Source organism: Nicotiana sylvestris, chromosome 4, assembly GCF_000393655.2.
Source record: "Nicotiana sylvestris chromosome 4, ASM39365v2, whole genome shotgun sequence".
Classification (NCBI taxonomy): Eukaryota; Viridiplantae; Streptophyta; class Magnoliopsida; order Solanales; family Solanaceae; genus Nicotiana; species Nicotiana sylvestris.
This window is the reverse complement of record NC_091060.1, coordinates 178871233-178898094: the sequence shown is the minus strand read 5'-3', so window position 1 is coordinate 178898094 and position 26862 is coordinate 178871233. Positions and strand designations below refer to the sequence as shown.

The 26862-nt window shown below is 37.3% G+C and overlaps 1 protein-coding gene across 2 annotated transcripts; it reads right to left on the bottom strand.

Moving 5' to 3' along the window:
- Nucleotides 1-6137: 6137 nt before the first annotated feature.
- LOC104214574 (ubiquitin-like domain-containing protein CIP73) lies at nt 6138-22548 on the bottom strand. 2 transcript variants are annotated; one of them, XM_009764264.2, is made up of 18 exons: nt 22333-22548; nt 19974-20125; nt 19540-19657; nt 14729-14833; nt 14507-14628; nt 14347-14415; nt 13957-14106; nt 13787-13856; nt 13555-13709; nt 11159-11323; nt 11006-11077; nt 10769-10892; nt 10493-10648; nt 10177-10331; nt 9942-10091; nt 8327-8920; nt 6558-6713; nt 6138-6429 (listed from the first exon to the last, which is right to left on the bottom strand). In XM_009764264.2, exons 2-18 carry the CDS (start codon nt 20100-20102, stop codon nt 6367-6369), a joined length of 2553 nt encoding a protein of 850 aa, XP_009762566.1. In that variant the 5' UTR covers nt 20103-20125; nt 22333-22548; the 3' UTR covers nt 6138-6366. The 2 variants fall into 2 exon arrangements, with proteins under 2 accessions (XP_009762566.1, XP_009762567.1); XM_009764265.2 differs by having other exon boundaries at nt 10508-10648.
- Between the last annotated feature and the right edge of the window lie 4314 nt (nt 22549-26862).

The window sequence follows — 26862 nt, the reverse complement described above, 5'->3', positions numbered from 1 at the left end:
GTAGCAATTTATACTAAAAGCATAAGTAAGTAGGGGCATAAAATATGTTAAAATCCTAACTTATCACCATATCCTCGAGAGCATCGTCTTCGAAAATCATCTTCTTGGGGGCACCATTTCTGATCTTTGGAAATGTTTGTATACGGCAGAAGGCCTATGATAAATGTAATTATATCTCCAGCAACCGAGATTGAATATTCCGTTAAAGTTTTGGGCCACAATACATTAAAAGAAAGAACAAGAAAAAGGAAAAGACCAGAAGGGAAGACTAGAAGATGTAGCTTCACCTTTTGTCACAAGAAAAGCCAAAAGGGGTTGCAAGATGTACGCGCAACAATCCAAGCGTGTTCATTCTCTGAACTCTGTTTCGGTGTAGGATGTAAAAGTTAGCAGATGATAGTGCCACCTCATTCCATGGAAAGCAAAAGGAATGAAGTACCACATCAGGTTGAAGTTAAGAGAGATGAGCAGTAGTGTAAAGTTTGCATATCTTCTGATATGGGAAGGATTCGGTGCCTTTCTCTCGTTGTCTTGAGCCGAAGCTTTGAAAAAGGGAGTCTTGGCGTAACTGGTAAAGTTGCTGCCATGTGACCTTATGATCACAGATTTGAACCATAGAAATAGGTGATTAGAGGAAGAGGTAAAAAGGGAAAGGACTAAAAGTAGATGAAGAAGGAATAATTACAGTTTTTGTTCAGCCAAGTAGCCTTTTATTTATAGAAAGTCGACGACGGGACCGGCGGCGCAAGTGGCCAACAAAGCTGAAACGTATTTGATGTTTTGGGGAAGCATGCTGACATGATATTTTCGATCACTTCGAGCGCCTGCGTCACGGGCTTGACGTCATCACGAGAGGTTTTGAGGTTCAAATCGTTTCTTATCATCTTATTCTAAGAAATGCGGGGACTATCGGTATACGGTAGAAATCGGAGAGCTCGATTTCGAAGACTTGATTACACTCCGAGCCCGAGTTTGGGAAGCTCGAAGTAAGAATCAAGCTACGCCCGGATAAGCGCACCTCGAGAAGCAAATCGGGGACCCGTCATGATCTGCCTCGAGGGTAGTACAATTTTGAGGATACTCAAGAAAGAGCAGGAATTCCTCTGACACATGGATCAGGGCATAAATTATGGGATAAGATTTGTACGAAATAGTACAAGGTTGCACTAGGTTGTTATACAACTGTACCAATAGAATTCTTTGCCATAATTGGAAATGTATCATATTAGGGTTTCCCCCTCCTATATAAAGGGGACCCCAATCATTTGTAAGGATCTCTCATTCACTGCAATAGAATAATCTACTCTGCTTTTCTCGCTTACCATTCTCAACAATTGTTCTTCAGCTTTATCATTTTTACTTTGTAGTCCATACTTTATTGTTCTTAGCTCACCTCGAGGCCCCTGAGATAATCGAGCTCGAGGCCCCTATTGCTCTAACAATACTGGTTTGGTTCATCAATTCTTCTTACTTAAGCTTAGTATTACTTGTATATTCACTAGTATTGGAATAAATCACATATCATTAAAATTAAACCACAAATTATATTTAATTGTTACTCACATTTTTTGAGTTAAACAGTTTGAGAGTCTTGTTTGGGGGAGAACTTTTCGGGACAAGTGTTAGTGTGCCACTTGTATTTGTCTTTTTGTGAGGTTATTCTCTTGATATTTTATACTCTTTTTTATATAGTAGATTACTCATTTTGACGATAATCGTGATTTTTTGTCTGAAAAATTAGACTGAAGTACTACTCGCATTGAGTACAATAATAACAAAGACGGTAAAGTGATAAACGACTCAAATTTTTTTTTATTTTTTTATTTTGGGGTCATTTTGATAATGTTACTATTCTTTGCTGTCATTGTAACAGAAAACCGACATTTTCGTTTTCTGAATTATTGTAAACCCTATCTGGATGTTTGCATCAAATAAATACATGATAGTTATCACTAAATTATAGGTTAATTAATACATACTCTCACCTATATTTATAGAGTAACCACATACATAACCACGATGTATTAATATAATCTCATGAAAATATCGAATACGAGCAAATTTTTTAATGTTAAACACCAACTTTGCTATCATTCGGGATGGCGTTTTTACAGTGACAACAAAGAAAGTAAACTGGAAATCTGTATAATTTTAGGTGCTGAAATATGTAAATATAGTAACAGCATGTTCAAAAACTCTTTTTCTCTTTTTTTTTCTCGATATAACATTCGATATTCAAATCTCATTAGTCTGACTAATTTAAATTTGTATCGGATAAGTTTAAAACATTTGCTATCTAAGCTTCTATCTTAAAATTTGAATTCGAGATCTCTGACTAATGTAAATGAATTCTAATCAAGATTCTAATCAAAATTAAAATTTATTTTATCATCTCCCGATGATGTGTTTAAAAACTATTTTATCTAAAAAGGTGGTTGTAGGAATTAAATCAAGTCAAACATGTGAGTATGAACTCACCCATTACAATACATCTCAATAACACATTACACACATCCTATTACAATACCTAAATATTTATTCATATTGAGTGTTTACGTCAACTAATATAAATTGTAATTAAATAATTTAATGAGCTGAAAATATATTTTAATTAACGTATGTTTAAATTAGAGAAGTCCATATTCAAGCACATATCATGTATTTATTGATCCGGTGTAAACATGTGATAAGATAAATTTTTATTTATCCTATCATATTGTCAAGAGACAGATTTAGACCGGTACCCAACACTTTTTTGATGCAGAGCATAAGCAGAGGCGTAGTCAGAATTTTTACCTTTAAGGAAAAAACTTACTCGCACCGGGTGTTTACACCCAACCAATAAGCAAATGACATATGTCATTATCTTTAACTATGATTATTAATACTTAACTATAGTTAACACATGATCTTAAATAATACTAATATTAAAAAATTTAATATATAGTCTATTGTTTTTATGGTATCACAGGCCATTACCAAATAATTTATTCCCAAATTTCACAAAAATTATGCAAAAATTACTTTGTCTCTCAACTCTATTTCTTGACAACATTATTTCCCGCAAGAGATTTAAAATTATACAAAGTCATACCATCAATTTCAACATTGAACACCATTTATTATTTTGCGTCGAATCTAACTTAGTAATAAAAAAGTACAAATTACTATCATAATCTATGCTTCCCAAGTCTAAGAGTGCAAGACTAATTGAGCAACATATATACGAGCAACTAATTGAGCAACATACTAGTAAAAGAACGGAAACCTTAATGGCTTGGCTCTTAATCTAATTCCCAACTACATATATTGTTGTTTTGGAATTATGCTTTACGCTCGAAGAAGATCAGAAATAATCAGTACTTTGAAATTTAGCCAAACACTTGAAGAAGATTAGGAATAAAAGAAAGAAGAACAAGGAAGTTTACGGCAACCTTAAGTTTTTCTGAAGTAATGTTATGACTTACTTCCTTTTTTAATTTTTATTTACTTATTTTAAATAAAATTTTTAATAGACCTTAGCTTATCTTACATGGTTAACTTAACTACATTGCGTGTAAACACCTAGTACGGATAAGTTTTTACCTAGTATTACATTAAAAGTCTTAAACATATTTTAATAGTATCTTTTTCCACATAATGGAGGAAGGAGCGAAAGGGAGTCATTGGATAAATTACGGTCACTCTTGTTGTGGATTTTAACGAAAACGAATTTACTGTTGCTTTTTAATAATTCTTTTGACAAAAATGAGATTTGACTTTTCAACCTCGTTCCTAATTAATCCGAATTAAAGAGGTCATCTTGGATAAATTTGATGCAAATCCTATCTGCTACAAGAAGTAATCAAAACCAATATACGTCATATGCAGAAACGAACCCTAATTTTGAGTAAGGTTGTGGATTATAAAAAAGGCGTCTTACTGGCTTCTAGATAGATAAACTATCTGTATTAAATAAATTCTTAGCACCAATATAAAATCTTGGTCAAAGCTATTAGGTTGCCAAACGCACCCTTTCTTAAGATTGTTTGGCTTCTTGGCAAAGAGTATGTTTCAAATTCGTTGTTCTTTTTTTTTTTTAATTTTTATGGGTAGTATAGGGGGAAACGAGAGCAAGAAGGTGAACGACGGGGTAAATATAAAGATTCAAGTATTCGCTCTACATGGCAAAATAGGTTTTCCATGGAAATTGCATATAATATCGGATTCAGTTCAAGAAAGAAAAATGAAAATTTATGACGAAGTAAGATTTAAGAAAAATAACAAACCCCCTCTAACTCTTGTGCCTGGTTGTTTATAAGATTGCACTTTAATTTCCACTTGAACTTCTATTTCAAAATTGACTAAAAGATAACAACGTAAAACTTATAACTTTTATGAAGTGGTTTGGTATAATGGTGGAATATCTCATGGGATTAGTTATCCTACCTTATATATGGGATAACTAATCACACTCTTTTAGTGTAAAAGTTATCATGGAATTAGCTAATACCTCAAAACAAACATGGGATAAAGTTAATCCCAAACTTTATCACGGGATTATTATTTTTATCCCAGGTACCAAACGACCCCTAATTACTAAAAGATTAATGGGAAACCCATTTCAAAGAACATTTCACCACATATGCAAGTAGGGGTGTTCAAACCGAACCGAAAAACCGCACCAAACCGAAAAAGTTGGTATGACTTGGTTTGGTATTAAGTAAAAAAATCTGAACCAAACCAATATATAAATATATAAATTTTATTTATATTTTTAAGGCTTTATAGTGAATTTTCTTTAGAAAATGTAGAAATATTTGGGATCCTCTCATGTATTAACCTTGAAAGTGTAAATTAATAAAAAAACTATTGTTAGACGACTACGAAAATAACTATCATGTGTTACTAAAAAAACTCTCCCATTAGAATATTTTAATAGATCATATGTTTGTCAATTTTTTTCCATATTTACTAAACATATATTCACTTATCAAAGCTTTATCTATAATTTTAACAAAGTAAGATTGAAATAATATTCATGTAACAAAAAAACCCTGAAAACCCGACAAAACCAAATCAATCCAAACCGATATAATTGATTTGGTTTGGTTTTGATAAAAACCGAACCAACCCGGTTCATGTACACCCCTATGCAAGAATTGATAGGAAACACGCCTAATCAGATTGATGTCCCATTAGACAGGTATAAGGTGTCAAAAAATGTGCTCGAAGATTGGGCCCTGTGTTGCAGCAAACTGCCGACAAACGTGATGGACCTCAGCAATGTGACATCAATTAACGCACATTCACGACAAATCGCTGTCACAGACTCTCACTTGGGAAAGATTTTCAATACTTTCTTATGATCATGAATCATGATCTGACCGAGAGAGTACGATACATTAATAGGTGTTAAAGAATTAACTCCTTTTTGTGAACTTAACTTACTCGACCAAAGGATGCAGTGGAATTTGATTTTGACGAGGATTGCTATTGGAAACTATCTTCAAACCCCAAATTTTAAGTTGATAGATCCTGACCCTTTAAAATATTTTGAAATAAGTATAGATCGATCTAAAATATTGCAATTTTAAAGGATGATGGTTTTCTCAAACAATCGACAGCCTAGCTGCTTTCTTTCTTTCTTTTGCGGTCAACATGTCATTGCATCATCAACTCGATCATACTTCAGAAAAAGAGTGCGACAAAGAGCTACAACAGATACAGTCAACTTTACCATGAGAAGCCAATACGCAGACATAGTATTTACTGTCATTGCATCACGACGTATAGGACAAGATAATCTGCACTTATTTCAGAACTGGACATTCCATCAAACCCTTGATTTCGATGTCCCAACTTCACTGCCACATGCACCAATTGATTACTACCTAGTCAAGTCCATTTTCTTCTGCTACAAACTTTGCATCCCCACAACATTGTCAATTAGCGGCCAAACCTACAACAGTAAACCTGATTTGTATAATGACCGAGGAGGGCTACCCAATTTGCAAGCAGGCCCCAAATAAAGGGAAAGGATCGAATCTACATCGCAAAATGGAATTTTTGAAGTAAAACCTCACACAAGCGAATGGTAAATTCCACTGCAAGTCTAACCAACCGGTTCTAAACTCTCGTACTGCAGGCGTTATAAGTTACTAACACAGAACTAGCAATATTAACTAAAAAATACAGTTCCATTCGCTGGATGAACTATCCCATGCGTATATACACACCAGAATAGCAATAATGATAATTTTCCCTCCATGACACCCCAAAAAAGAAGAGACCATAATCAATAGTCGACTTGAGGCCAAAACAAACGGCAACTTAACATTCTATTGGAAACAAATCAAATTGTGTAAAATGAAAAAAAAATGTTCCCTATTGGGCCTGGTCATCTTGGAATCTCTGGGAAACATCACTGCGCAGCATCTGCATGAATTCCTGCAGGAATAGGATATAAAAATGAGATCACACCAACACATCCAGTGGGATACTGTGGGTCCGGAGAAAAAAAATGAGATCACCCCCTAAAGAAATATCAAACTCAAATTATGAATGCAGCTACTCACGTTTGCTAGGCCCTCCGCACTACACAGTTCATCAACAAGACTTTGATCAGTACTTCCACTATGATGCAAAGATTCCGTACTTTCAACCAAAGACCGGAAAATCTCTGCAGGCGGACTATTGTTCTCAATTCTCTGGGCCACCTCATGAAGGTCCATCTGAAAAGATTGCAATTGAAATGTAAAACTTAATTTGCAATTTGATCAAAGCAAAGGGAATGTAAGAATTAATTGTGTTTGCAATGACTTGAAGCAGTAGCTTTCTTGAAACAAAATGCAGAGGAATCCTATAATATGAAAGGTTCAACATGTAGACAAGTTAAGAAGCAAAGATACACCTGAAGGAACACAACAAATACGATAAAATGAGGAATTAGTTAACCTTAGAGACCTACTAATCAATCAAACAGGAATGTTACATGAAAGGAAGAATGGGAAGAACACTAAAAAAGAGGCTTGGGAACCAAAGCACTCCTTCCATCTCATTGTCTGTCAGACTTCATAACTTGGAATGTCCTAGCATGTCTTAACTTACAAATATAAATGATTTTTTTTTTTTAAAAATCCATCGATTTCTAAAGTTCAAGTTCATTAATATTTGTTAAATAAACTTCATATACAAACGTCAAAAATTAGATCAATATTCATACATGAACCACACCAATTAAATTTTAAGGCAAGCATCATGCATACAGTTATGTGAGTCATGTGACCCCCCCCCCCCCCAGATTCTACGCAGTAGATAATGTACAAAGAAAACAGACAAAGATTTCCTTGAGACAATTGACCTCAATAAAATTGTTTTCCTTTAACATCTTGTTATTCAGCAGGAAACTAATAAATATAACATAATAGGCTTACAGTGATTAGTGATTGAAACAGAGGGTACCACCTCAACTATTCTGACAACTGTTTCAAACAAAGTAGATAAAGTTTGGTAGACAAAGAGATTACCACCACCAACCCCCCCCCCCAACCACCACCAAAAAACAATGCGCACACACCTCCCAGGCCTGGAAAAACAAGAAAGCGAACACCACGGTTTTCTCAATTTCTTTAGACATTTCTATGTATTTTCTCCCATGGTCATGCACTCATAATGTTTGCCAACACGACAGGAACTTTAAGCAGAAAAAGTTCTTAGTTCATGCATTTTTTACTTCTGTTATGGTAAACCCCTACACAGGAGGCCGAACAGTGCCCCTTTCTGACTTTGCTCCCTTGGTGACTAGGCCCCTAAATTTTATGTTCTGAGCGGGAAGGTCCTTAAGACCCTGCTATTCCTCCCTTGTTCAGCCTGGATGGACATAAATAATCTAAAATGATCCTTGTATCCATTTCTTTTTAGTTGTTAGAAGAAAGCCCATTGTTGTCATCAGGTAACAACTACATTTAGAAGAATCCACATCTAAGAACTTAGATACCAAGCCAAAAACTTTAAATTATCACCATATCATATTCCTGATCTCTACTTTTAAAAAAATTAAAAACATGAGGAGCTCGTGACCTGCAAGCAGAGAACACAATTAAGAAATCAAGGAACCCAGACAAAATACTCAAATTTCAAAAAATATAGAAAACAAATCAAAACCCTGTTCTCGATAAAGTGAAACAAAAAATAGATCAAACAAATCTAGGGTTCTGAGCCAGGTCGAAGTAGAATTCCAGTTCCATACAATTGAAACCTTATGAACAGTTTAATATCAGTATGGGGAAATACAACAGAATGATTGAATATCTATAACAAAACAGCTTAGCTAACAGGAGCAAACCTGAAAATTTTGACTGGTTGGTGTTGCCACTCTTGTTGTGGCATTCTCACCAGGCCTCTGTGCAATATTAGGAATTTGTTGAGGCATAGCTGAAATGCCACCAAGAGCTTGGGAGACAATTGGCATCATTTGCTGAAACATCCTAGACAAGTCCATGCCACCACTTTGTCCGGAAAACATGCTTCCAAGATCCTGGGTGTCAATCTGCTGGGCGATCTGACTAACAGTGTTCATCATTGCTGGACTTTGAGTGAGTTGCTGCATCATATTTCTCAAGAGATCCGGAGAGCCAGCCCCATTTTGTTGTGAAACCCCACTCAACAAACCATTTAAAGCAGGATTCTGAAGGACACTTGACATTGCATCCGCTATCTCTGATTGGCCATCAACATTTCGGTTTCCTGTGGCAATAGTCCCCATAACTCCCCGATCAGAGTGTGTCCCTGAGGGCATAGCAGTGTCATTTTCCCTGGCTGCAAGCGCTGCAAGAGACTGCAAAACTTGTTGCCCATCTCGTTTAGGTAGTTCATTTTGATTGTCGCTAGTTGAACCATCACCGTTATTTCCATGAGGTCTGGATTGCTTAGTTCGTCTCTAATGTGTAGGTCCACAAAAGAAAATGTCAAGTCCAGGACCAAAAATTGAAAAGCAGTACAAGAAACAGAAAGTCGTGAAAGGTTGAAACAATTCCAGAAAGCATTCACAAATCTGGCTTTTTCATCAGTTATGACTTGTGAGATCAACAATAAATAGCATTGTCCTGACAAACCCCGGTACACACTAATTCAACATATTGGTTTAAGATATAAGGCTAAAATCGTGAAAAGGTCAGCTCCAGCTCCTCAACTAATTTTTATACTTGTAAAGAAAATGATCCATCAAAACAGCAGAAGAAACTACAAGTTCACTAACTCAACCCTGATGGTTAAGAAAATTGCTTCAAATCCAGAAGTCCTGAGTCTTTTATCTTCTAGTTTATATAACAAAAAGGACAGGATGTGCTAAGCTCCCACATGATAAGGGCCGGACCACACCAGCACTGATAGAAATTCTTTTTATAATCGAGAAATCTCAGAGGGCCATTGGCGCACGCTTCGAAACTCGAAAGATAATGGGCTCGTCTTTCTACCCTTCTCCCCTTAATTACCAGGCTCTTGTTTGTGGCAGGGTTCGAACCTGTGATGTTCCCCCGACCCAACATCACAAGTTGCAGGCTTATTTATTATAGAATATCAACTTTTAAAACTGTTGAGCGACGCGAATGCTAAATTTAAGGTAAATAAATAATTGACAAGACAAAAGAAAATACAAACTTAGGGCACATGAAAGCAACACAAGAAAATTTGACCTAGCACTTCATGGAACATGAGCATTAAACAAATCAGCAGACACAAAATTATTCATTAAATAGAAACGGACAATGAAGCGGCAGAAACTGGTGAATGCCATCACTCCAATATAAACTGGTTAGAGGCTTCTAACTCCTTATCACATGTCCTTTCAAACAGTCTACTATATTTGTAAATAAAAATGAATATTCTATTATAACTCCATCTTTCAGCCAAATCAAATAATCAGACATATCCAGAAAGCAGCATCTAAAAGGCTTGCCTACCTTTGGCTGCAAACCTCCAAACCCTAAGCCAAGGGGCACAGATGAGGATTCATCAGGACTACCTAACTCCTGACCAGATCTTTGAGCTCCTCCCGCACTGGCTGAGGCCTCTGGCTTACCAAAAGACATTTCACTTGATTGACCTTGACCCTGGCATTTACAAGTTTAATTAGGCCTACATATGTCGTACTAGGGAAAAAAGGACAGGTCGCAGAATCATTTTATTAGCACCGACCATTTTATCCTCTCTTCCAGGAAAATCGTGCGTCAGTAGCGGCTCAGGCACAGTCATCCCACTTGCAGATGTGATACCTAGTTGAGTGCTTACAGTATCATTCACAGCACCAGGCACAGTAGTGTGTTCTAGGCCACTTGAGCTCTCTGATTGGCCTTCATAATACAGAAAAGCACTTCAGAAAGTATATCGCCAACATGTATCATTATCAACCATTGACAAAGTATAGATGTTTACATATCAAGACGCTCTCAGCCCACAATAAGTTCAGATACAATAATAGATTGTTATAGAACATTAATATGCAAAAATGTACCAGGTTGTGGCATACTAGAGACTGAGATAACAGCAGGCCTTGGTGGAACAGCTGTAGCCATCATATTTCGGACAGGCAAAGCCCTTGATTGGCCAGAGTCAGTTCCATTACCACGTTCACCCTGTGCTCCATCTCCATTGGTCGACCTAGCACCAACTGCAGAATTAATAGGTGCTAAAAGCACCCATAGTTAGAAAGGTTACACACATATCCTCCCAATTGTTGCAATGCCCCAAAGAAAATACAGAATATTAAATACTAGCAGATTTTTCATACCGGCATGTATATGAATATTGACATGCCTTGGAGCACTACCAATCCCAAGAGCGCCAAAGGGGCCAGGATTAGGGGGAACAGCAGTTGAGCCACCAAAGAGTGAACTGGTTTGAAGGGGGAAAGGCTGATCGAAGAAGAGCAATAAGTCATGGGATGAAAAGTTAAAAAAGGAACATCTACCTATCTTTCAGATTGCAAACCTAGACTAATCCCTCTATTTTTAACTGTCTAACAGACCTGAACCATTATGGGGTTCGGCCCTGTGGGAGATATATAAACAGCAGGACCAGCATTTACTGAAGATTCGGCCTGCAAAGAGCAATTTAACGACTGTAAGAAAAGCATTTTCAGAAAATGTTTTGCCACCAACAAGAGAAGAAAAGGACATACAGGTGACTGTCCCATTCTGAGAGTCAATATCGTCCTTCCAAGCTCTAGTAGAAGGGCACCTAAATGTTGCATTGCTTGACCAATTAACACTGATTCTGTCTGCACCTGTCCCCTTACTGCAGGATCACTGGAGCCCCCTTCCCGTTCCAACCGTCCTGCAATTTGCTATAATGTGGCAGAAGATTAGCAAACAAAATCACAGAGAGAGAGAGAGAGAGAGAGGGGGGGGGGAGCGGAGAACAACTTTTTAGAAAGAAAGACATGTAACTAACAACTGTTTGTTCGGCTAGATAAGAGCAAGTTGACAATGCAAAAGAAAGTAAAAAGTTGGACAATGGCAGTTACAGCAGAAAAAGAATAAATGTGATCATCAATTCTAGGAGCCATAGCTTTATCAATGATCACTTAAAATATCTTATTAGTGATACTTAATGGAACTGTAAAAGCACTCCATCAGAGACAGAAGGTAATGGAATTCTCCTAAGCAATGCTTGAGTAAGGCTGCAGACATATTGCATCTAATGCTATGAGATTTCACAGTCTGGGGATGCAATTGGACCAACATTATTTGAGCCATCAAGTTCCATGTCTTAGAGAATAGAGAACAAGAGCAATATCTACAGTATGGTCCCATGCATGCATGCTGTTGCAGTAAAGACAGGTGAACATCATGCAACTTGTACAAATCGTGAGCACGAGAGATTTGTTGTAAGGGACTTCCCTCTAAAGATATATCCGAGCACTGTATTTAGTATCCTCATAATTTATGAAGTAAATGACTTATTGAGCCCAAACATGGTGACAATCTATCATCATTACAGCTCGGGAAGGTTGTAGTCAAGACATGATTCACCAGACACGGAGCATATCAGTTCTATTTTTCACAGGGTAAGAACAGACAGAGAAGAAGCATCCATACCATTAAAAGCACAAAGGACTGATATTCTACTATCATGTCAGGAATAGGCAAATATGGTGCAAGTTAAGGTTTGCAGCTAGCAACTCTCAAGCAGAGCTCAACCCTCCCATAGCTGGGGAAGTTTTTATATGCCTGCATTTATATGCATGAATGGGATTGACCCTTTTATTCTTTCTGTATAAAAAAGGCTCTAGCCGGAAAACAAGAAATACTCTTCTAAACCTACCTATCCTCTTCCCCCTCTGTCCCTCTTCTGTATCATGGGGTTCCTCGTGGCAACTAGTCTGCCACCTTTGTTTAATCAAAGAGTAATCCACAAGCATTAGGAGGACAATTCCTGGGGCCATGCAAACTTACCCTAAATAAGCACATCCTTATATGAGATACATTAACACGGAAAAAACAGAGAAGGCTGCCACAGAAAAAGCTTCTATCTCTCTCCATCCAGGCTCAATAACTCCCATCACTGTAATTTCTTCCCATCTTCCCAAGTGATCTTAACTAATCCACCCTTTATCTCCAATCTATATCCATATAATTGGACCGGGCACGGTGAAAGAAGCTATGTTTAGTTGAGCCTTCAGAAGACGGAAGAGAAGACGCAGAGCTTGGGATGTTGCCACCCTTAGCACTCATGTGGGTTGTTTAGAATGAGAGGAATAGGAGAGTTTTGATGGAGTAGAAAAAGATATTGTTCATTTGAGGAGTAGCCTCTTTTCCCTTATTTATTTTTGGTGCACCCATGAGGTTCCTATTTGTATAGGAGATTGGGTGTCATTCATAGAAAATCATGTCTTTTGTAAGGTTTTCCATTTTTTAGGTATACTCCTTGTATATGGGCATGTTTTGCCCTTTTTAATGAAATTTATTGCCTTATCACTAATCAGAAAAAAATATTAATGTGTTAATGACTCCTAATATTGTGAGGCAATTGAGAAAACTAGAATTTAAGATCTTAAGATTTTTATAGGCTTATTAAAGTGTTACACAAGTTGCAGGATAGAAACAATTAATCTGGTGCTGGACCAAATTCTCAACAGGCAGAGTACCTTTTACAAAAATGATTATTTAGTATGTAAACCTTTGCACTCTATCCCCACCACCCAAACCCTTTTCTTTGACAAAGATTAAAGAACTTTTGCACTTTGTTCCTTTCAAGCCAAAAAATAGTCATTTTTCCAGAACGGCTTTGATTTTAACAAAATATAATCGCTCTCCAGTAAAACTGGCTAGAGCTTGTGAATAATTCAAGACTGAGAAACTCAAGCTAGGAACTCCGGCCACATATGGTGGTTCCAGATTAGCCAAAAACATGTGCATTGCACAGCATGTGCTATTGATCATAGCCAAAAATGCTTCTGGCCTGATGATTTCTTAACAGGTAACACTATAACCCTGCAGGATACTAGAAGGTGAGGATACAGGGATGGAGCAGAACATTAATGACAAAAGAGATCATCAGGGTCGCGGTACATACAGATAATGCCGCAATGACATGACCACCAAAGAGACGCTCTGCATGATGCAGAACAGTGCTCAATGCCTCTGGAGTCGATAAGCCATGAGAATTTGTAGGCAACTGTACTGCAGGTGAATCTGCTGCAGTATTAGGTGACTGGTTTGGCGGGTAACCTGGTTAAGAGGACGCAAAGTCATTCAGAGATCCACTCCACCATAAGAGAAGAAGCAAAAATGAAAAAAAATCTCACCGTTCTCTGAGAATACGAGCTCCATGCGATTCATGAAGTCAGTAAGCGTGTGCAAGGAATCAGGAATGGGCTTCAACATTTAAAAACAAAAGAAAAAAGAACTGAGAAACAAAAATGGCCATGAACAACATGAGACAGAAAGTAACATAATATCTGAAAGACATTCTTACCGAATTAATTGAGGGGACAGCTATTGCTGCCCCCAGTGGAATTTGAACTACTTGAGGTAAAGATTGACCAGCAAATGCCTGCCCAGATTGCTGACTTCCTGACTGACTTTGACTCACATTTCCTTGAGGTGGAGGAACTGGAGCACTGACCTACTCACAAACCAACCCACCAAGCAAAGATTAGGAGGAAGCAGTGGACAACACAGATGCAATTCTACAGCACCTGGCTAGGTGAACGTAAGTAAAATTAAAAGCCACATATTAGTGAGGGTCCTGTAGTTTCAAAACATGAAAGGGCTTATCACAAAATAGAGAAATCCCAGTAAAATATAAAAGAAGCAGGTAAACCTAAGAGAACTGAAATATAAGAGATAAAGGTGGGAAAAGGACCTGCACACCAGGAAGCTGGCCACCAGTCATGTTCCCAATCCCTACAGTGTTTAAAACTGCCCCAATAACCTAGAAAGTTGGACATTTTCTGTTATGAGATTCTCCCAAATTAACTCAAATTACACTGATTATAAAAGCTTGCAACTCCTATGAAACCCACCCGACTAAGATCAGGCACAACTCCTTCCCCCTGATCTCCAACATTAAAAGTTCCTAGGACAACACTGTGTGAAATCTGCCCGACACGCCGTGAGCCTCCAGCAGAAGGTTGAAACTCTTGTCCTGTGATGCTCAAAGATAATAAAATTGATTGTTACTCATCTGACCAATAAAATCAGCCAAATGACCTTAAAGCCTAAATTTTAAATCACAAAACCTTTACCTCTGCTGACATTGTCAGTAGTAGCTTGTCCAGTGCTGCTAACCGATGAAGGTTGCGGTTGAGATTGCCTCAGTACTAAATGTAGTGTGTCCCCATTTTCCACATCTGTAAAGAGTCAAGGTTTGGCAAGAAACCCAAAAATCATAGATGACAGGCTCCATTTTTGCAAAAATATTACACCCAATCAGGCAAATCTGTAAAACTCTGTTAACAAAGCATTGGAGTTTGCATCTAATCAGCTGGACAAAGATAAGTCCCTAAAATTAATCATAGCCACGATAAAAATTAGAGGTGAGAAGTCAATCAAATTGTTAGATGGAAACAGCTCACTAAAATTAATTACTGTTAGACCTGCCGTTACTAGGGTCTATAACCTCAGAAAGAAGGGTGAAAATAAGACTTAAATGTAATTGTTTTATTTATTTATTATTATGTATCTGTATTGGTAGTAGTTACCTAGCAGTTCAGGCAGTTATCTTGTGTTATATTATATTAGGAAGAAAGGAAGACAGGCAGTTTATTCTGTAGTATTTTTTCTGGCAGATTTGGAGGTTAAGGTTCCTCAAAATACCTTGGTTGTTAGGTGCATTAATGTTCTAATTGTTGTTTGTTTCTCTGTAGAACTTATTCTGTTTGTTGGCAGCAATAAAGAATAGTTGAAGTGTTGTTCTGTATTGCAAATTTCACAACTAGCCACGAAGTTTTGCACATCCCTTTTAATTCCATTCCAATATAACACTTGTGAGATACGCTTGTATGTCCGAAAAAAACTTGAATGACCACCTGTAGGTGAGGAGTGAAATTCTTTAAGGAGCATAGGAATGTATAATGAAGAACGGGGAATCACCAACCGACTTTTTGAAAAATAGGCAGCCATTTTTTAGAGCATAATTCGGTTGTGAAGCTGGATCTCGAAGCAAATCTTGTGTCACTTGACGAAGTTGATCATCTTGTTGAATTTCTGTAACAAGATCATCTAAGGTACCGTTGTGTAAAACAGAAAAGGCCATGAAATGAAACTGGCGGGACAAAGCATCAGCTGCCTTATTCTCACAATCGGGCCGATATTGAATTTCAAAATCAAATCCTATCAACTTGCTGACCCATTTTTGTTGCTCTTCAGCCATGACATGCTGGCCCATGAGAAATTGGAGACTTCTTTGGTCCGTCCGGATAATGAAATGTCGACCCATTAGGTAATGACGCGACTTTTGTACAGCTAAAACAGTAGCCATTAACTCTCTCTCATATACTGATTTAGATTGTGCTCGAATAGAGAGTCCTTGGCTGAGAAAAGCAATTGGTTGTCCTTCTTGCATTAAGACAGCTCCAATCCCAAATCCTGAAGCATCAATCTCAAGCACAAACACCTTGTTAAAATCCGGTAGTGCCAAAACCGGTAAAGTGACCATAGCCTTCTTAAGAGAATCAAAAGCTAATTGAGCTTCGTTATTCCAACTAAAAGCATCTTTCTTGAGCAATTGTGTGAGTGGCCTGGCTATCTTCCCATAGTCACGAACAAACATCCTGTAGTAACCAGTAAGTCCCAAAAATCCTCTCAAACCTTTAACATCTTTGGGAATTGGCCAATTAACCATACTTGTTATTTTGGAAGGATCTGTTGAAACTCCATCTGCTGAAATAATATGCCCCAAATACTCCAGTTCTTGTTGTCCAAAATGACATTTTTTACGATTGACGACCAAGTTAAAATTTGCAGCACCTCCCGCAAATGATCCAAATGAGTAGCAAAATTTGCACTATAAGCTAATATGTCATCAAAAAAGACCAATACAAACTTACGTAAGTAAGGACGAAATATATCATTCATCAAGGCTTGAAAAGTAGATGGAGCGTTGGTCAGTCCAAAAGGCATGACCAAAAACTCATAGTGGCCTTCATGTGTACGAAAAGCTGTCTTCGCAACATCCTCCTTGCAAACCCGGATTTGATGATACCCGAATCTTAGATCCAATTTCGAGAATATAGTGGCACCCCCAAGCTCATCTAATAACTCATCAATTGCTGGAATTGGAAATTTATCTGGAATAGTAATCTTATTAAGGGCTCGATAATCCACGCAGAATCTCCAACTACCATCCTTTTTGCGAACTAGCAATACTGGACTAGAGAAAGGACTTGTACTTGGTTGGATGATACCAGCTACTAGCATTTCCCTTGTATCTCAATCTCATTTTTCTGGTAATGGGGGTAACGATATGGACGAATATTGGGTGGACTGGTTCCTGTTTTAAGTTGGATAGCATGATCATGGCTCCTACTAGGTGGCAGCCCTTTTGGTTCCTCAAATAACGTCCCAAATTCTTCAAGTAATTGCTGCAAATCCAAATTCTCTTGTTCTTCCCTTACTGTTAACTCATTCAGATCAACATAATATCCTTCTGCATCTTTTTGCAAGGCTTTAAACAGATTTTTGAGTGAAGCCACCGATTTGCACAATGAGGGGTCGCTTCGAACAACTCGTGTTTGCCCCTCTATTTCAAATTTCAGCGTCAATGTTTTGAAATTGGCTTGGATATCCCCCAAAGTCTCTAACCACTCGATTCCTAACACTACATCAGCACTGCCCAAATCAAAAAGAAAATAATCCTGTATTAACCGCATTTCATCAATCCACAATTCCACTTCTTTGCAGCTTCCCATGCTTTTTACATGTTGTCCATTCCCAACTTCTACCAAAAACGGCTTTGTTTCTGTTTGTTTTAACCTTAATGCTTCAGCAACTGTGCAAGAGATAAAATTTGTTGATGCTCCGCTATCAATCAACACAATAACCTTCTTTCCCAATATTGTTCCCCATACTTTCAACGACTTTTTTGAAGTAAATCCTGCAATAGAGTGCAAAGACAACTGCATTAACTTTTGTGGTTCCGTCTGTCCTAGAACATTTAATTGGTCTATCCCTACGCTTATTACTTCCTCCGTTTGCTCATTTATGCCTCCTTCTTGGTCATCCTCTGCTGCCACAATAAGTAGATTTAACTGTTTTAAATTGCACCGGTGATTAGGGCCATATTTTTCATCGCAGCAAAAACAAAGCCCTTTTCTCAATTTATCTTGATATTCTGCATCAGATAGCCTTTTGTATGCTCCTCCACACCTTGCAAAAGTTTCTGGTGCTGCTGGTACGATTTCTCCTCGCTTTTGCTCGTGAAATTGTTGTGGCACTGTTGTAATAGTTGTACGTGCAGAGTTAAAGGGTGTTGTGGCTACACGCACATGAGGACTTGTAGTGCTTCCTGTTCGGTTGTTATCCGTCACAGGGAAATGGGTTGGACCCCTAGGAAGTGCTATACGCATATGTCTTGGCAAGTGTGCTTGGCTGATAGCCCAATTCTTCTCTTCAATACGCTGGCTTTGGTCCATTATTTGGGTTAGTGTTCCCAATTTGCTAAGACGCAATTCTGCTTTGATCTCCTCTCGCAAACCATTGATAAATATTCCCATCAAAACCTCATCGTCGGCATCTTTCAAGGGTGCTGAGAGTAGTTCAAAATCTTCTCTGTATTGGGCCACGCTTCCAGTTTGTTGCAACCCTATCAAAACTTCGTATAAGTTCCCCAATTGTGATGGAGTAAATCGTTGGAGTATGGCTACTCGAAACACATCCCATGTGACAACTGGAGTTCTTGTCTCCCACCACTGGAACCAATTTAAGGCTCTTCCTTCAAGACAAACAGCAGCAGCCTCCAATTTATCCTTGTCATCAATGCCATTGAAATGAAAATAACACTCTGCTCTATTAAGCCACCCATATGGATTATCACCAGAGAATAAGGGTAATTCTAGCCTTCTAGGACGTGTTTCATCACGAAATTGTGGTTGAAACCCCTCACGTTGTCCATCGCCTCCCTGATTGCCGCTATTTTCTGCCATCATTTCTGCCTCTTTAGTTGGATCTACCTGAGTTTTCGGATTTCCCATCATATATCGAAGAATTTCAGCATCATGTTTATCCTTTTTCTGCATCCACTCCCGTAATTGACCTAGGTAATCCCGTACTGCCCCAATCTCCTCTTGTACTTCATTCATTGTTTTCTCTAACCCTTCAATTCGTCCTTCCATTCTGGTTGAAACCATGAAGGCTCTGATACCAAAAATGTTAGGAAACCAGAATTTCTCCTAACTGTAGTCAGTGAATTTTACCAACATGGTCATCTCTAGATGACCAATGGAAAAAACCAATGAAGAGAGGTTAGGTTGGTGGCAGTGTCAAATGTCAACTACAATTACCCTGTTGAGATCAATATCCCAAGGGGAAGGACACCAAAATTTCTATTAGATTCACTCCTAAGCTTGCTTTGCAGATTAGGCGCACATCAAAAATTTGAGTTTAAGGGTTGAAATTTTCAAACAAAAAAAGGTATTTAGGGTTGTGGCAGTTGCCTAATCACGCTAACAGTTCTTTTACGGTTTTTAAAAAAAATTATTTCAGATTATGTTCGAGCGTCGTATGTTATCAATGAACTACAGCATACTCCACCCTCAATCACCACAACTGAGAGCTTCTTTCTGAATCAGTTTAGACAGTTTTTAAGCATTTAACAATCAGCTATGAGATGATAGAAACGGAAAAGGTGGAATAAGCTTACACGAAATGATGAAATCCTGGAATTACCTCAAGAGAGATGTAAAAACCCAAATGCACATATACAACATTTAACAGAAAACCCTGTCCATAGAATTTTAAAGAGAAAATAATACTCCCACCAAAGACTTGTCGAGTTGAAGACATAATATGTTTTATATGTACAAAGTGGGAAACTTGAATTTCCCAGTTGATAGGATACGATATTCCGAAAGAAGGTGATCATCCTTCAAGACCTTGCCCCTAAAAATTAGTCTTTGCTGCTCAACAGGTACACCAATCTGACTTGCTATTCTGTCTTTCAAGGCTGAAACTTGCATCTGACATTGAGATATGATAGAACAGTAAAGTGAACAATGAGTGCCAAGAAGAGACATATCAGAGTGGTATAGTGCATGAGTGATAAAAGATTCCAAATGCTAAAATTCACATTCAACTTCATATTGATAGGACCTTTTTGAGAAAAGGTTTCTACATGTCAATACATTATTTCTGGCAAACAGAAAAGGGAACAAACATACTTTTCAAAATCAGCATAAGTTTAAGAAAGCTTCACATCCAACCGAATAAGCATGATGGTAGGTACTCTTTTTTAGCATAAGTTGCAACAGAAACAGAATAAGTAACAAAATTTACATTCTTATCCACGTTAAAAGGATGTGTCTGGGAATCTAAGGTCTTGATATTGAGCTCCACGGTTGATTCAGAACTTCCACTAGAAACATTGCTTGTGCTTGACCCTTCAACTGATTGTTGCTCAGCCATGAGACTTTAGAAACAACAACTACCTGAACAGCAAAACTCTGAAGTATGGTAAGCATTTACTAAAACACCACGTAAAATAGTTAAGACAAACTAATACCAAGATGCGACTGAGCAAAAAAGTAGCAGCAAAATAAAATCCCCCCCACCCCCCAAAGGGCAAAATCAATTAAAATATTAACACAGAAAATTCAGAAGTGCATCCATTCTGAAAAATAGAAAAGTGGCCAAGGATGGGAAATAACCGTGAATGAGTCAGATACAAAAAGTAAATTATAATTCATGACCAGCTATCTTGAATCCACCCCCCCCCCCCCAAAAAAAACACACACACACAACACTCTGGTTTCAAAAGGAGAAACTATACTGCCCATATATTTGTGCGGCGAGACTAAAGATACCATTAATTATCCGTTTCACATTGTTTATGGACCTTAGCACGCTCATCTTCTGTTTTGTTGGAAGAATACACTGAATGATCCACAGATCCGGGGAAGAATAGCTCGAAAATTACTATGCAAGGGAAGATACGGCAAACTCTTGGAACATTTTCCTAAGGGCATGGTCTTGTGTATTCTCTTGTCAATTTTTTTTTTACCGAGAAAATTTGGGGATAATGGACTTGTCCCTCTAGTCTTCTCCACTTAAATAGTAGACTTTGGCCTAACAGCCAAGCTTCGAACTCGTGGTGTGCACGTAGCACATATTGCATTCCACATTGCACAACTTTTGTTGTTGAACCAAAGCCCAAGGGGATGTGGGTTCTCTTTAAAATTACCAATAGCTTCTTAAAAGAACGAGCTAATTATAGTAACTTTGGACACACTTTTCTATAGCTCAACTTTCCAGCCTGTCTATACTTGGTGGCAACCCGTTGGTGCCAAATAATAAGACAACTTTCACTCTCACATGTCAAGGAAAAAACTACTTGGAAGATATTAGACTATTCAGGTCACAAGACGGTAAGACTTTTTCATACCTGCCAATTGTATTTGAAGCAAAGGGTACAGCAGATGACGTGCCAATTCCATACAATATAAGCTTGCCATTTATAACCACGGCGGACAATATGATAATAAGAAATCACGCCACATCTTTAGTTTTATCTTCCTTTTCAATATTTTAACACCTACTTCCTTTATTCTTGTCCTTGTTGCTTATCAGGAGTAAGGAATGAATCTTTAACCGAGATCAGTAAACGCATCATATTATCATTAGAAATAGAACGAGTTGGTACTCTCCATATAGTCCCTAAATTTTCAACTTTTTTTCCTCAAATGGGCCTTCATTTATTACATACTTAAAAACAATGGTTAAAAAGCCTAAATAGTCTGAACTGTAAATGGACCTTTTTGAGCTTCTAAATATTTAGTCCATGGACCACTACCCACGTTGGTCCTATATATGTGATCCACTATCAGGAAAAGAATTGCATTAGCTAATTGGAGATGGCCGATGGGTCTGCACACCCCCAATTTATAGATTCTAGCCAAAAACCTAGTGACAAATGTGAATGCAGCTTCAATTGGCTAGGCCGCAGTTCATAGGAGATTCCAGTAACTCAAACCCAATAGGTTACTTTTGTAGCGTACAAAAGATTCTAGAGTCAGCCAAAAGTGGAATAAAAGTTCCAATATATTAATGATACTACACATTGAGCATCCAAGGTTGTGGCCTAGTGGTAAATAAAGTGAGTTGAAAACAGTGAGGTCTCACGGTCAAGTCCAGCGGAGGCAAAGAACTAGGTGATTTCTTCCAATATATCCAAGCCTTGGTGGACGGAGTTACGTGGTACCTGCGCTAGTGCGGTAACACATATCCCATGGAATTAGTCGAGGTGCACGCAATCCAACCCGGACAGTACAGTTATCAAAAAGTGATACTACACATTAAGGTCAAAGTGATAGATTTGCAAGTAAAAGATTTACTCATAACTCCCACGATGCAAGATAAATACTGGTATTCGTATTGCCTAAAAAACTCCTTTTCCATTTGCTAATAGAAAATGTTGAGAAACTGACAGCATATACTAGTGATTGGTACAGCATCAGAACTTTATACACGTCATACAAACAAGAGTGCAGATTAGCTCGTAAAACGCTAAAGGCAACAAATTTAATAAACAAATTGACATTGAAGCACATATAAAATCAAACAATACAAAGCATTTTTAACCCAATTCACAATTGATTCTAATATTAAAATAATCAAGGGAATACAATAAGATTCTTGCCTCGGGAGAAAGAGAGCGTGAGAGAAAACGACCGGAAACTAAAACTGAATTTTGCCGGAGATTGAGATCGGGAGGGGCAAAGTTCGCAAAGGAGAAAGGTGTCAACTTTGGCCAAAGATATAGCTATAACGTAATGTGAATCGGAGGCGAATCGCAGTTTTTAGTGTTATCACAACAAGGGTCGAATCTAGAATCTGCCAGCTCGTTGTACTGTTCCAGAAGGATCTAGACTTTTTTATCGGATATGGTTTAACGGGTATTCGGGTCGCCACAACCCAGTCCACTTAAGTCCGCATTGACTTTCTTGCTGGGTGGGAGGTGATGTTTGTTTTGACAAATTGAAAAACTCATAATTGTTATAAAATAAAAGGAAATAAATCGAAGACAAATATAAAGAGAGATTAATCTATTATTCAAATTCAAACTAATGTACATAATGAATTGAAAACTTTTCTATTTATAGAAAAAAGAAAGCAGTTACGAGGCTTTTCTTGAGTTGCTTGTAAGTTGTCTGCATCAGTTGCTTGCAACCTTCCTGTTTAACAAGAAGTTGCTGCAAATCATTTTATTGAGTTGATTGCAACCTGCCTGCATAAACTGCTTGTTGATAAATTCAATGGAGTACTAAATGGATAATCTTCTCCATAACATCCATAATATAATTATTTTCATAACACTCCCCTTTGGATATTCATTAAAAGATATTGTGCCTCGTTAAAACCTTAGTAAGAAAAATTCAGTGGAAAAAAATTCTAGTGAAGGAAAAAGAGTGCACATATTTAGTAATACACATTTCTAGCTGCCTCATTAAAAACCTTATAAGAAAAAACGCATGGGAAAAACCTTAGTAAGGAAAAAAGAGTACAACGCATATTTTACTCCCCCTAATGAAAACTTTGTTTCAAATATTTGAGTCTCCGCATTCCAATCTTGTATACAATCTTCTCGAAAATTGAAGTTGGCAAAGATTTAATGAACAAATCTGTTGGATTGTCACTTGAACGGATTTGTTGCACATCGATGTCACCATTTTTCTGAAGATTATATGTGTAGAATAATTTTGGTGAAATGTGCTTCGCTCTATCTCCTTTTATGAATCCTCCCTTGAATTGGACTATGCATGCCGCATTGTCTTCGTATAATATTGTGGGTCTTTTATCTCATTCCAACCCACATATTTATCGAATAAAATGAATCACTAATCTCAACCATATGTATCCCTACTTGCTTCATGAATAGCTATTATCTCAGCATGATTTGAAGAAGTGGCAACAATAGATTGCTTTGTGGAGTGCCATGATATGTCAGTACCTCCACATGTAAACACATATCCAATTTGAGATCGAACTTTATGGGGATCAGATAAATAACCTACATTTGCATAACCAACAAGATCTGCATTATCTTTGTTAGCATAAAACAAACCCATATCAAGAGTTCCTTTAAATAATGCAAAATATGCTTAATCTCATTCCAATATCTCCGTGTAGGAGAAGAGTTATATCTTGTTAGTAAATTAACAGAAAATGCTATGTCAGACCTTGTAGTATTAGCAAGATACATAAGTGCACCAATTGCACTGAGATAGGGTGTTTCAGGACCAAGGAGTTCCTCATCCTCTTCTGGAGGTCGGAACGAGTCCTTATTCACTTTAAGTGATCGAACAATCATTGGTGTACTCAATGGGTGCGTTTTGTCGGTGTAAAAGCGTTTAAAGACCCTTTATGTATAGGCAGATATATGGATAAAGATTTCGTCTACTAAATATAAAATTTGCAGACCAAGACAAAATTTAATTTTTCCAAGATCTTTCATCTCAAATTCTTTCTTAAGATATTCAATCGCCTGTTGGAGCTCTTCTGGAGTTCCAACAAGATTTATGTCATCAACATAAACAACAAGCATAACAAATTCTGATGTCATTTTCTTTATAAAAATACATGGACGAATAACATCATTTATGTAACCCTCTTTCAACAAATATTCACTAAGGCGATTATACCACATGCGCTCAAACTGCTTTAAACCGTACAAAGATCTTTGTAATCTGATTAAATACATTTCTCTAAGATTTTGAAATATATGCTTCAGGCATTTTAAATCCTTCAAGGATCTTCATATAGAATTAATCAAATGAGTCATGTAGGTTATGACTTGCATTTAAATGGCATGACATCTTCAGGTGTCTGGACTACAGGTCTAATCCTCACATTCTTTTACAATATTGTGTACTATATTGTATCACATATATCGCCGACGATCATTTTGTATCGGTTCCTAAGCTACATAACTTGTTGAGATCTCATCACTTTCTTTATTTTCAGGTACCTGAACTTCTTCTGGAGTTTCATGAAATGTTAATATGAGCATTTGCAGCTGAAATATGATATTTAATTTTGGATCAACAAATGTTTATGCCATTTGACTTGAATTATCTTCTAAGTGAGGATCATATTAATGATAATTCGATTCATATAGCATATTTTCCAGCTATTTATTCCGTCCTCCAAATGTTAGAAAAACTAACATATATCCCCAATCTTCTATGAAAAACCTATCTTTGTGCATTGTGATAGAGAAATTAATCCTATACCACACATCAAAGGTTATTAAATAGTAAAAATATTTCGTTTCTGATCCTAAACCAATTGTGAGGGGAGGACTTATCATATATTCTTAGTTTAATGCATACAAGTGTTGTTGTATGCAATTTAGAAAATCTTAGACCAACACATGAAGTTTTGTTCTCATAAGCAATAGTTTAGCCATTAATAGGAGGTATTCAATGCTAAACTAGCTTGGATATAAACCAACATCATCAAGAAGAACTATCTTGATTTCATAATCTGAAAATTATGCTCTTAATTGAGAAAAGCAACTTCAAATGCCAAATTGCATGTTGACAATAAACACACATGTAACCATCTCATATATGCATCTATAAGTGGTTCATATGATAGGTGAATGGACCATATTCACCTTTTATATATTCCAGAATTCAGGGGTTTTAGTCCCAACTTTAGCTGGTATAATCAATTTATTATGAGAACAAGCAACACAAGAGAATTCTTGAAGAACCTTCTAGTTCTTGAGTAGTTGCTTATCTAAATTCTCAAATAGCTCATTTAAAAATTGCAAATTAAAACTTCAAGTGCATCATGGCATATGCTATCTCTTAGTAAACCACTTAGTAAACTTCTAGTTTACTGTGGCTACTTTTGTATCAGCGAATTTCTGATTTACTGTAGCTACTTTTGCCTCAGTAAAACTTTTGATTTACTGTGACTGCTGTGAGCACGTGATTTTTAATCTATATGAATTACTCCTATAAAATTCAAGAAAATAGATTTTTTCCAGTTATTTGCCATTTTATAAGATTTTTGTAGAATTTTATTAATTATTTGCATTTTTGTGCACGTTTAATTTTCGTTAGAAATCACGAAAAAATGCCAAAAATACTATGTATTGCATTTAGGTTTTATTTTTACATTCTTAAGGTTAATTAGTTAATTATTATGAAAATCACAAAACTAGTCCATTCTTGCATTTTTAGCTTTAATTTTAGAATAGTAGTTTTTTCTCTTTTGATTTAGGATCAAGGAATTTTTTATAATTTTTATGAAATTGATTAGTTTTACAATCTATATTAATTTAGGATTTTAATTTAGGTTTTTAATTGAAAAAAAAAGAGAAACGAAAAAGAAAAACAAAAAGAATAGGAAATAAAGGGTTAATTGCAAAAAGGTTGTTTTAATTCAAATTAAGCCAATTCAGGTTAAGCCCAAACTCCCCCTTACCCGTTCCAACCCCCAGCCCACTATATTAACCCGGTCCAGGCCTGCCCCATCCCCAAATGACCCCGTTTTTGTGTTGGCTCATCACAGCCATTGGATTTTGATAATCCAACGGCTCGGAACTGATCGCCTAATTAATATACATATGTCCGAAACCCAATTCCCCCACCCCAAACCCTCAAACCCGTTTCATTCTCTTCTCTCAAAACTTAGAGATGAGAACCCTAGCCGCCTTGTTTTGCTCCATCGTCTCTGCCATGGTCCGCCGGCCGGAAATCGCCTCACGGCGACGGACCATCTCCAATCCACTCTGAATTAACACCCCAGAACCCCCGTCGCTTCCTCTTTCCAAATCCCTAATCCATGTCCCTCGAATCATCACCAAACGGCTCGAATCTTAAATCTAAGATCGATGCCTAAAAACTCTAACTCACCCAAATAACCCCAAACTCACACCCTATAATCACCAGGCCTCCCCAAACTCAAAACCCGTAACAATTTCCCCAAATAATCTTTGGAACTCATCGAATCCTTGATTTAGGTTTGACCTAATTTCTGAGTTTTGGGATTTCTTTGAAGTTTTTGTTCGTCTTGGTTGGAAGCTCGCCCAAATAGGCTATTCTTGACCAGAGTATTCATTCGGGTAAGATTCAAGCCTCGTCGAAGCATCTCGAGCCTGGCCAGTCTTCCTCCGTTGCTTTTGTTGGTCATCTTGTTGATTAAATCGGTACTCCCC